This window comes from Euwallacea similis, chromosome 11, assembly GCF_039881205.1.
Source record: "Euwallacea similis isolate ESF13 chromosome 11, ESF131.1, whole genome shotgun sequence".
Lineage (NCBI taxonomy): Eukaryota > Metazoa > Arthropoda > Insecta > Coleoptera > Curculionidae > Euwallacea > Euwallacea similis.
Window position 1 is genome coordinate 564,781 of NC_089619.1, and position 12,750 is coordinate 577,530.

At 34.4% G+C, this 12,750-nt stretch overlaps 3 protein-coding genes across 3 annotated transcripts in view; 1 reads left to right on the plus strand and 2 right to left on the minus strand.

Moving 5' to 3' along the window:
• Positions 1–12,750, minus strand: part of Ldh (Lactate dehydrogenase) — a 158,719-nt gene that overhangs the window by 41,825 nt on the left and 104,144 nt on the right. The window lies entirely within an intron of this gene.
• Positions 53–1,121, minus strand: Trmt112 (tRNA methyltransferase subunit 11-2). The gene is made up of 2 exons (XM_066394904.1): positions 881–1,121; positions 53–406 (listed from the first exon to the last, which is right to left on the minus strand). Exons 1-2 carry the CDS (start codon positions 956–958, stop codon positions 110–112), a joined length of 375 nt encoding a protein of 124 aa, XP_066251001.1. The 5' UTR covers positions 959–1,121; the 3' UTR covers positions 53–109.
• Positions 1,239–9,461, plus strand: LOC136412048 (uncharacterized). The gene is made up of 13 exons (XM_066394919.1): positions 1,239–1,488; positions 1,540–2,854; positions 2,959–3,185; positions 3,279–3,486; positions 3,608–3,797; positions 4,050–4,243; positions 4,470–4,588; positions 4,766–5,056; positions 5,312–5,543; positions 5,836–5,993; positions 6,195–6,386; positions 6,653–6,822; positions 7,047–9,461. Exons 2-13 carry the CDS (start codon positions 1,808–1,810, stop codon positions 7,139–7,141), a joined length of 3,123 nt encoding a protein of 1,040 aa, XP_066251016.1. The 5' UTR covers positions 1,239–1,488; positions 1,540–1,807; the 3' UTR covers positions 7,142–9,461.

Below are 12,750 nucleotides of genomic sequence, written 5' to 3' on the forward strand. Positions count from 1 at the left end.
TGTGCTGTACTGAATTGGGTGCATTAAAAATGTGTCTAATAATGAGCAGCCATTAAGCCCATAATAATATATAATAGCAAATAACTGTAACATCCATAATGGAGACACGTCAGATTTCATCTTCATTTAAAAGCATGTTGGGTATTCCATTACTAATTGGAAATTTCCTACCGCTCTCTGGACAAACCAGATCTCCTTGAATCACGTCAATTTCAAGTAAAGCATGGTGGGCCTTTTTTAAAAAGTCCTCATTGCTCTCATAATTTTCAGGTGCTTCTTTGGGCAAATCTTTGGAGTGGCCCAAACTGTCAGCTGCTTCATACAACACAGGCCAATCTATTTTTGGGATTAGCTTGGACATGAACTCCATATTGAAGCTGATATCTACTAATTTTATGTCTATTGCCTGAAATAAAGCAGCCTTAATATATATGGTGTCAAAGTTAACACTAAGTATTGAAATGAGAAACCACTGGGGAGTATCTAAGAATTCCTCCTCTGTTATGAACAATGGGAGATATGTATGCAATAGTCAAGGGGTAAGTCAGGGGGTATAACAACTCTGGACTGGCTTGACATAAGATGCACAATCTATTACAGGACATGAAACTTGATCATGTTTTATGCTACACCAAGCTTGTGAATCTATAAATTGGCATACATATTTCACATTATTAAAGTTTTTTATATTATGTTTATGTGTAGCTGTGTCAATTTATAAATCCAGATTCACAGTTTAATTGAACAGAATTTGAACTCGACTTATGCAAATGGGAATTAGAGCCATATTGATTTATAATCAAAATTAAATCATAAGAATGAGGATGGCTTTAGTGATGATGAATTCGTACAATTTGCTCTATTTTGTTCTATAACTCACTTTAATTATTAAAGGATACCCAACATTCACGCTTCGAATGCTCTTTGATGTCAGCATGTTATGAGTAATCAGCTTCATTTTTTTATATCATCTATAACATTCTAAACTAAATATTTACGTATAAAGTAATAATTATTATTTTGTATTTAAAAATATTACTGTGTATTTAACTATATTTTTAATTCCTTTGCATCTTCACATCGCCATTTTATTCAAATTCAAAAACCTAACTTAACCTTACTCAGCAACGTCAAAATAGTCTAATTCCAATTTTGCGCCGCATCAGGTTCGCCATGTCATATGCCTAGATGACAAATGACTGATAACTAGTTTGACAAGTAAACAAACTGTGAAGAAAATAGGTGCAAATGATTAGTGGCAGTAGTACCAAAATCAAGGATATTTTCTAAAAATTATAAATTACTTAATCGAAATTTAGGATTAAATCATAAATTATCTCAATCTTCTCCTGTCGAAAATCTAAATTATTCTAAACCTGCAGAACTACAGATTACGTGAAATCATCAAGCCATGAAGCAGCTGAAGTTCAACAGTAAACCGGTTTTCCTATGAAATTCAAAATTTCCTGATTCTAACTTTCGCAAAAAGTAAGTTCCACTTGAAAATAGACTGAATTTAGATCTCTCATATCGTTTTAGGTACTTTCTGATTTCGAACATGAATAACTTTACTCCCCCTACCTAGCCTCTATGTTAAATTGGGAGACAACCTTTCTTTTTGAGAGATACATGCTCATTGCATATCTTACCAATGAAGCACCTAAAATCTGGACTACATTTCAACTTCTGGAACACTATCCAGTTGAAAATAACTATTTTTTAGCTAGCCTCAACAATATCCATTTACACAGTAAGAGAGAAAGTAGGTCATAAATATTGGAAAACTGAAAGTAAAAAATTGAAAGTGATGAGTAGAAGATGCTTAAACAGTGACATGGATTCCGGTCTGGGTAGTGATGAAGAGCGACGGAGTTCTCGTACTAAAGAGGAAAAGCAATTGCACAACCAACAACTTCTAAGTGGATGTTTCATTGATGCTGCCTCTCTCTCTGATGAAGTTGAGGCTGACCAGAGAAGAAATGACGAAAGACGGCAAGGCGCGCTTATTTTTCAGTCTTCAATACCGCAATTCTCTATGATGCAGATGTCAAGCTCTATAGAGGGAGATAGAATGAACTCGGCTTGTAACTTTAATGACACAAGCACTCCATACAATTCTATAGTTCAATTAGATTCCGCAAACCCAGCTGAGCAAATTTCAACAAACAAATCTCCTTTAGGGTTTTATGTTGATTTGAGTCAAGTACCTGATACCCCCAAAGCACTCCCTTCTACTTCCACAAAGAAAAACATCTTTTCCATGGTTATTGATTTTGAAGGTCCCAAGAAGGATAAACCTGTTAAGTTGAGTTCATCTTATATGTCTTACAAAAAGCCAAAGCCAAAGCTTAATCTTTTATCAAAGTGCAATGGAAGCGATAGTCTTTCTTCCAGCTTGGGCTCTATGAATTCTTTGAATTCAGGAGGTGTGGCTGGTTCAAGTCTCCAAAGTGAACATCAAGCTACTAGAACAAATTTCAGTCATAATGATATATCGAACATTACTGTCTTAAGTGCTTCTTTAGTGAAGAATCTCTCTATATCGTCAAAGTCATCCAGTGATGAATTCAGTGAAAGAAACATTGTGGAGAAAAGTGAAGATGAGCCTTTAGGGGAGCCTTCTGTGTTAGAAAATTGTGATGATGAAGGGTTGGACAAGTCTGTGATTTTTTCAAAAATTAATTTAATTGAGAGGGAAAATACTCATCAAAACAATGAATGTTCCAGTACTCAGGATAGCAAAGTTAGTGAAGCGAATATTGCCTCTCCTGGAGTTTCTAAAAGCTTTCTTAACAATGATGATCATGAGGATTGTGTCGTAACAAATAAGATGAAGGGAAATGACCAGGAAATGGTAAGTTTGACATGAACCCCAAGTGAAATACTAGGAAGGCATACTGGTAGACATATTTACATATTTGGTTTAATGCAGTTTTTATAAATTTTCTTTTTTTTTAGATTGCTCCTCAATTTGTGAAATTATCGGATCTAGAATGTCAAAAACCTAGAGTTGATGTTAACTTTACTCCTCGAATGAGTAGGTCAATTCCTGAAAGTCATTGGGTGGAAAGTCCATTTTTGATGTCACATTCAGCATGTTACAGAAGTGCTCCTCATCCCATAGAGCCAGAGCCAGTAACTACTGATATTAATTATGATTCCGATAGTGCCATTTCTAGTTCTAGGTAAGTTAATTGTTGATTGTACATAATAATTTTTATCCACACAACCAATGAATTGGCTTTGAAGAAAAAATTCAATTACTTGTTTTCTTCCAGCATTTCTCAACCAAAGAAAGCAGTACGCCGTCTTGGAACGGACCTGTTGCGAATGTTCCTTGAAGAAATCAGCCCGGATGTGGTCGTAGAAGTGGATGGGCATAAATTTAAAGCACATAAGTGCATTTTAGCTTCACGCTGCCAGTATTTTGCTGCATTACTCAGCGGTAATTGGCTAGAAAAGTCGGGAAATATCATTTCGCTTCAGGTAAGTCAACGCAGTTTATCACTAAGAAATACAGGAAGATCATAGAAATTCTGAAAAAATGCGTGTTTAAGTGTCCTAGACACCAATATTACTTCTTTTACCATTTTTTAACTTTTTTTAGGGGTTTTCATACGAAGCAGTGTACTTCGCGCTATGCCATATTTACAGTGGTGCTGCCCATGTACCTGATTCCATAAGTTTAGTGGAGTTGGCTTCCTTGGCGGACATGCTGGGTCTAGAGGGATTAAAAGAAGTTGTTGAACATGCGTTAAAACTGAGGCATTGCCACAGTTTTCATAAACCTTGCGCAGGTATGTATGTTAACCCAAGGGATCATGGTGTAACTTGCTTGAAAAGTGTGGATTTGCGCAAGTCAACTACTTTTAAAAAATTATATCGTACAACTCTGCAACTAACTGTATTTTTCTTGCCATGACACAAAGTTATCTTTTTTTATGTTACAGATAATTTTTTCTTTAAACTGGGCTATAGTGCGTAGGATTTCATTTGGTAGCAATTTCCAACTAACATATTATTTTACGGCATTCACTTCTTTAATATAGGTTGCTGCACTGGTGTATTAGAAGTTCTTCCTTTATCGGCCGCTTACGGACTTGATGACCTGTATCAAAGGTGTCTTCAATGGGTAACCGAACACTTCGTTAGGGTTTGGCCCAGCAGAGCGTTTGCCAGTTTACCTCGCGAATTAAGGGAGAAATGCTATCAGCAGCACGTGGTTCATATGAGTCCGGAGAAGGTATATTCGATATCAGCATACATCCTTTTATTACCGCGTTAGATTCATTCATACCAATGAAATTATCTTCAGGGAAACATTCAAACAAGAGTGCCACTTGCATAAATATTATTCTATAATTACCGATGATAAATTGGTCGGATGAGCATTTTAATGCATTAATAGCGGAGAAATGCTATAATTTGCAACTAAGAGATTTAATTTTTACATATTAACTTTTCGGCAGGTTTTAGATATAACGACTGCCTGTGATAAAGTGTTGGCGACCCTTCCCAAAATGCGTTGGGCGGAACCAATTAATCAGTTAGTATTTCAATTGTCGGATGCCTGTCACTTATATATCAGGTAAGAAACATTGAATAACCAGTTCGTTTACAAAGAGTTTATATGAACTTTTCACTCTGTTTCGCCATTATTTGGGAAACAGCTGTGAAAAAGATATCGGCTTAACTCAAATTAATCCGAAGAAAATAAGCACATAAGTAAAATGTAACTTCAAATTTCCATCTGTTTTGATTGTAGACAACATTATGCTGGCGTGCTCGGATCTTCTTCGTTTTCCGCTTTAGATGTGGGTCTGGGTTTCGGGGTGTGCGAAATCGAGGACAAAATGTTAAATGCCGCTAAGAATTTGGGGGTTGACCAAGCTTGCAGGAGTTATCCGCGGTGTTGCAAAATGCTAGAGGGACATTGGAGCCGCCCTTTTGCGGATTTATTGAATAAAATAAAGGTTCAGTTGGAACAGTGTTTGGTAAATCAGGCGGACCGACTGATTCGAAGCAATGCGTGGCTACGCTTGGATACTGTATTAAGGTAAGTTGGGCCCACGCATAGAATAGCGTTTCGAGTGTGAGGTGCTCTCTGCAGCCGAGTTGAGTCATTTGATCTTTTAATGTAATTACTCTCAATGTTTCCAAGAAACTGAAGTTAGTCAACAGTTTTCAATTGTTTAAACGCTTGTAAAAAGACCCGGTGTTGCCTTTTTATTTACATTTATTTCTGCACAGGGGGGCACTAGAGGTAAATCCGTAAAAATCGACCACAATTTACTGTTATAATAATTTTTAGAACGCGGATAAAGGAACTTACACCTTCCATGGAACCTCAAAGTCGGTTGCCACGAGCCACTCCGTTAAAGAACAAAAAGTCCCCAGTAAAAGTAAAAACTTCCGCCCAGAGTTCTTTGGTTTCCTCTTCGGATTCATCTAGGAATTCGAGTCCGGGCCTGAACCAAGTACGAATGCCTGGTGGCAGTCCGTCTTTGAGGAGGAGTTTGTTGTTAGCCGCAAAGGCGCCCCAGGTGAGTTGAAGTAACAAATATAAAAAAATGTGAGCATATACGTATATCTGAGCATAAAATATAATTATACCAACGTAAATAATCCAAAATGTTACATTCTAGATAATTGCAATAAGAACGTCATTGCTATCGTAAACAACACATATAACAAAATAAAACACACTCCCAATTTACAAGGGAATTTCTCTTTAACTCTTCGCCACACTGTAGTCGCATCACATGGGGCTCACCATATATAAGAATTATACCCTTTAAGGCTTGCGCTGACTGTTACATGGAAAATTTGTTTTAGGTACCGCCAAGTCCAAGTATTAACCGGCGAAGTACACTAACTCAACCGACGGCTGCCAGTCAAGCGCGTGCTATTGCTTCTGCCCCCAAGCACATAAAACCGTTTGTCCCGCTATCAACTCGTCCACCGCCGAAAACCGCAGCCAATGCTTATATAAGGTAATTCATTAATTCTGCATCAAAGCAAGATATTACGATAGTTCGTATTAAAGCTATGTATAGTTAATATATTAAAAGCTAATGTATTAACTGTTTCGTGGCATTGGCACCGTCAATAGTAACACGTTCGCACTAAAAAGCAATACGATGTTACGTCACAGCTTTGTTGCTTATTGGGACTACATTTAAATATATTTTTAGACCATCATCAAGAGGTAGTATTCGATCAACAACATCGGTCCCTAATAATTCAAGACCGAGTTCATCTAACGTTTACACCAGCAGCGGCAACAATACTCGTAGAACAGCCGGTGATTTGAAAAAGAAATCGACTACGGTGTCGAGAAATTCTAGTCTGGGCAAGAAAGACGTCACCAGTAGCTATTCGCAGAGGTAGTATAATCGTTATTTGTTCTAAAATATTTAGTTTTATACTTACACTCAGATTGGAAAAAATGTATACGAGCATATGTAAAAAAAACTAGGGGTGCTAAGATTGCTAGGAACATTTGAAGTTTTAAAGATAGAAAAAACAATATTTAATCTGAATTCAGAAAGGTCGTTCAGAACAAACAGTATATTCGTTATCATGCAGTTCTAGCAAAAATGCTGTGATGTGAAATATGATTAAATTCTCTCTTAAGTTACTGAGTTTACAGGAAAACCGATAGCCGTAGTAATTCGCCTTTGAAAACTGATAGTCGGATTAGTTCGCCGAGAAAATTCGATAGTAAGGTGACTTCTCCAGTAAAAGCTACCATTCGCAGTCCGTCACCATTAAAAACTGGACCTAAACCTCAATCACCAAAGATAGTAAGAAGTCAGGAAGGTAAGTTCTTAATAGGAAAGTTAATATGGTGTATTTAGACGCAAAAAACCTATAAGTCACACTTTCCTTGAAAATTGATTTTATAAATTAAAAAAAAGTCTAAATGCAAAGGTTTGCAAGTAGACGTAACATTAAGTGATATTATATGTAATACATTATATCCTTTTTTATTTTAATTTAAAAATAACTATCTATTATTTTAATATCTTTGTGTTCATTTCTAGCCAAACAGCCTGTACCTCCAACACCACAACCCACAATGCAACGATCCAGCACTTTTCTCAAAGATGAGCCTACGGTGCTAGGTAAGGTAATTTAAATATAAATGACACATTCCACTTTACCATCCTAGTCCTTGAACATTCCTGAACAATTATAATTTTAATGTATTGTTAATATTATGTAAGTAGTTGTTTTTATTTTTTAATATAAGTGAGTTTTTGTTGTTGATCTCGCTTTAAAACCCATCAAGCTCTCTTAAAAATAAAATTACGGATTCAGATAAAAATTCACAGTGTCAAAAGTCAACTGTAATATTTACTACCGTTTACCAAATTCTTATGTTAAAAATTCATATCTTGGACTTTCTGTATTAATATGGTTATACAGGGTGTTATGAGGATATGTAGGTATCCAGGTGACAGTCATTCCACTCGCATATCCGTGGCATGGATGAACAAAACTTTTTCAAAATATTCGCAAGCTGCAAATTGCAATATCTAAAATATTCGCATTTGAGTTTCGGTTGAGAATTCGGTAGTTTTGTAGGATTCAGCATAAAGGAACTATAAAAGAAAGTGCGCTTTAATAATTATTGGAACCTTTTTAAATCTGATTATTTCGAAATATATTTGGAAAAACCAAATTTGTAAGATTTTGTGTTTTTATTTTCTTCACCTTATTTGAAGAGATAAATCGGGTTCTTACGAACTTATTCTTCAATGTATAGGATTTTGCATCGAAATTATTTAGTTTTGGTATTGCATAATTTCTACATTGTCTGGTAGCTATATAAATTTCTATTCGGGAAAGTGTACTTTTCTGCACTCGTTGGAGCTCGGAAAGTTGTTCTTTTCTGCACTAGCGCGGTAACGAGAATCAGGTGCTATCTTTCTGCAAGGGTAGCATTCACTTTCCCTAACTGATCACCTTAAATCGATTGACATCTATTTTTAAACGAAGTCACAATATGCTTGTAGAACAGATATTTTTCCTAACTCTTGCGGAATATGTTTTTCTGCACTCGTTAGGAAAATAACCATTTCTCTGAAATAAGAAACGGAATACATACCATTTTAGTACCATTCCTGTAAAACACCTTGTATACCCTTTTTGTAGCGCTTAAAGTAGCTGCATAGCTCATAAGACCTAACAAGTTCGGCTACAAATACCCGGCTTAAGGATCAAATGTGGGAGCTTTTAGTTTTGTTTGTAAAAGTATAGAGCACAGGCATGTGATCATCAGAGCAGGGCAGGATTGTCAATTTTTATTGGAAATATTGATTGAACCTCAAAAGGGCTGAATTTGATTCTCTAGAAGTCCTGAGCTGAAAATTAAACATCGCCGTTCTCATAAATGATCTATCATTCATTATTTTTTCTACTTTTTCTGGACAGTTAGTTTAGTAAGCATTAAAAAAAGCGATATGGCCATTAATCCGTCTCGGATCGATAGTCCTATGATGCAATGTAAATAGTGTTACGTGCCCCCGCCCTACAATGTATTAATTTATAACTTGGTTATCTTTGGTCTGTTTTAAACTGTTTTGTTATGAACTCATTTTTCTCTTTACGATTTAAGTAATAATAAGTAAATCGTTAATAAGTACTAATAATTACGTGAGTTTTGTGATCTATAAGAACAAACTTTTTAATAGTGTATAGGTAATAGAAGATTTATTTTCTACAAGAAATAGCTTAGGTTTGGGATTTTTAACGTTTACGTAGAAGTAGGGCAACGAAGATGAAATAAGTAATAAACTTGAGAAGGAGCCAGACAGAAACATCTTACCAGAGTAGCTGTTTGTATTGGTCTCCTTGTCAATATTACTTCTTTAATGCAATCAATGGAATATATATAAAGCAGATTTGCTCGCATTCATTGCATTGATTGCGTGCATCGATTCACTGTCCCTGTTTTCACGTAAAAGCTAAAAAATCTAAGCTCAAGGCATATAGCTATGTGTATATTTTAACCTAGTCATGCTTTATGTTTTGATCTCTTCCTAAAATAGTTAAACATAGGTATAATTCTTATTTATTTATGTAGTAGTAATTAGCATGTGATACTTGTTTAAAAAATGTATTTATTATTTTATCTTGCAGTTGCATATTGAGGCAGGTAACCATGTTTCAAATGAGTTTATGTTTATAGGATCTCAAGGAAAATCCTTAAATAACACGCACGTATGTTTGCTTATCAAAATCTGTCGAATTTAAAATTGTTTCAAGGTACCTGTGAAAATTGCTACTGTAAGATAAAACATGGTGTAATATCAGAAGTGAATAAAATTGTCATTGTACATTTAGGAGGGCATACAGCTCACTCGTGAATTATGGCTGGTTTTATTCAGTTATAATAGTACTATTCACTGTTGCCAGTTACGTGGATAACGTGGAGTAAAAGATTTAAAATGTCACGGCAGAGATGTGTTATTTTCATTTTGGTTTTACCTTAATTATAAAACGCGGACACGCGAGATCAATATTCATTAGATGACTTCGTCCAAAGAACAATCAAGACTAATGCACTCGTAAAAGACTGATTGCTTGGGTATTTCTACTGTTTCGGGTAAATGTTGCAAAAAAATGTAATTTTTTTAAAAGGCCATTAATGGTAATTTTTGTGTAGCTGCATAGAACTAATTTCATCGAGTAATGTGCAGTAGTCGTTTCAACTGCATATGTGCATTTGCACTGAGGCAAAAAAGAAATCGAACGTGACTGCGGTGTTTTTGCAATATGGCAACCACGAATTGCCGTTAAAATTGCGTACAAACGCAAGGCGCTAAATTTTAATATTTATATCAATGGTCCTGGTGAATTCTAAAAATAAAAAAATCCACATAAAATTTCATGTAGCTTTATACTGGGTGACCTTTTTTTTGATGGTTAATGAATATGCCTGGGAATTAAAAATTTATAACTTTGCATTTTTCATCAAATGACATTTTCTGGTGAATTAGGAATTTCATGTAAAGAACAAATTTTTAAGAAATAATACGTAAACCCCAAAAATAATCTGAACCTCCCCCTTTAATTTAAACCACAAACCCATCTTTCCCTGGTTTTCTACTGCCATCGTTCTCTAATGGTGTCTCTTTAATTAAAATTCTTGTCAAAACTTACCTGTAAGTAACAAAAAGAAAAATAATTAGAACCTTCCTTTTCGATTTAAAGCACAAAACCATCTTACCTTGATCTTCTACTCCCATCGTTCCATCCTCTGCGCAGACGGGAAAACAAAAGGACAAAAAGTTTTTAGCCACACCCATTTTCACTCACAAAATTAAAGTGACACAACATTCACTGTCATTTACTAAATGTTAATGAGGCAACACGCTAATCAGTCACTAAATGTCAGTTACATGACGCCCACGTTCACTTGCTAAATGTCAGCTGCGCTAGTGACCGATGCCAGACGAATCTTTAAAACACTAGAATAGCCGATTATCCTGATTATAAGTTCATTCAGCATTACGACCGTCCTGTTTGCCTGCGCGGTAACACTTGACTGAATGAATTTAAGAAGTGATATCGCTTCGAAACATGTAAAAAATTTACAATTCGCTTCTGGCCAACGTACAGCTCATAGGTCGTACCACAAAGACCGATCGATATGGGATACGAAATAATTTATGTATTTGAATATTAGTATTTCTAATTCTCTCTAAAACATATGAAAGTTAATTCGGTATATATTTATCTTAGACATACTGTATATCATACAATATAGACTGTATATTATACAATGTGGAGCAGTTGCCTTAAAAATAGCTTAAATTAATAATTTCGAAACGCTTTATGATCTTACCCAAACAGAATTGCAAGATTTCGTTTAATTTCTGAGATAAAGGATCACATTAATACACATTTTGGTGATTTTCAATATTCTGTACAATGCAGCGGTAAATTAACAACTCGTGACGTCTGGTTAACTTTTTACAAATTTTATTTTGTTGAGTACGATAAATGCATAAAGCAATACAACCAAGAAGTGATTTGCAAAAACCCTGCAAAAAACACTTTTCTCATTTATATTGAATAATTACAATATTAGCAGAATTGTAGCAATGCACTTTACTAAGACATAACTGATATAATATACAGTGTGTTTAAGATCAGTATGTTCACAGGGTACAGGGATGTCATAAGCGGCAATAGATAAAAACTTAGTTAAATTTTACAAGATTTGCGCATTCAAGGTGCTAGTTTCATGATGCGTACAGATCTATAAAATTATTTTTGATTTTTCAAAAAAAAATTAATTCGAAAATTTCATAAAAAAAAAAAACTTATCACTTTGCATATCTGTTCCTACCGTGAAAGTACTCCCTTGATTTTTTTCATTTAACCAAAGGGTACAGCAGGATAAGCATGGCGAATCGGCCTATGAAAGGGATTTCAATTTTTTTTGTATAGAATAGATGTATTCGATTATAAAAACAATATCTACTTTGACTTTGGGTCGATTTTTCAAGGTGACCTTGAAATGTGTCAAAAAGATCACCCAAGTACCTTTATTACTTTAAACTCAAATATCTCAGGAACTAAAAGAGATACAAAAATGAATCAAAAACCAGTTTATAACTGAGACTCTGAAGAATATTTGTATATATTTTTTAATACTTTTTAGAGGGTCGCAATATTTTCAAAAATAAAAAAAAAAAATTTAATTGCTATTTTTTCATTTTTTTTAAAGTGACAATCACAAATTTAATATATGTTATAATATGGTTCAAATTCTATCTCCTGTAAAAATTGCGATTTTTAAAAAGTGTCGCAACACATTCAAATATACAAAAAACCAAGAGCGCGTCACCAATTATTTGTATTCGTTAATGTTTCGAGTATGAAATAGAAACTAATTCAAAATATTATTCTATTTAACAATTTAATCAACTATAGACATTTAGGCTTCATCACTATTTTCATTAATAACCACTGGAGTCTTAGTTTTTTTAAAAATGTGATATTTAAAATATGTATTAAAATTATTATTATCCTTCCTATCCAGTTTTTTAATTGTATGACTTTGGTCCGGTGATATAGTATTAAATAGAGAACCGTTTTGTGCAAAATAAACAAAATGATTAAAAATTGAAGTTAGAGATTTTATATTATTAACCGACGATATGCTAAAATAAGCAAACCTTTGTCTTGAATTAGTTTTGTTATTTTGAGTTTGGTACGGCTTCGGTTTTATTAGATCAACGTTTTTAGCCCTATTATTATTTAGTTTAACTTAGTTTTTTTGTTAGCTATTATACCCATGTTCTGCGCTTGTGTATATCCTTCAATCTGGCGATGTGAATGATCATAGCTAACACCACCGAAACCGCAAAAAAAACTGTTCAATTTAGGCGAAAATCAGCTGTTACTAATTATTGATGGTACATACAGTGGTGGTCATATAAATAGAACACGCGAAAGAAAAATTCTGTTATCCGTAATATTCTATTGATTTTGTTCAACTTTTGTATAATGAAAATTCAAATCAAAACTCAGTTTACGTGTTCGAGCAATTTTTGAAAATTTAGTTTGTAAAGTGCTCTTCAGGGCCTTAAAAAACCTCTGTTTTGGAAACTTTTTCTGTGGTGGAAATGTTTTAATATGATTGTAATAATCTTGTAGAGGGGATTTTTCTAAGTATACCCTGAAAGTTTGAACAAAATTGAACCACTAATAAAGGAGTTACAAAATCGCCAA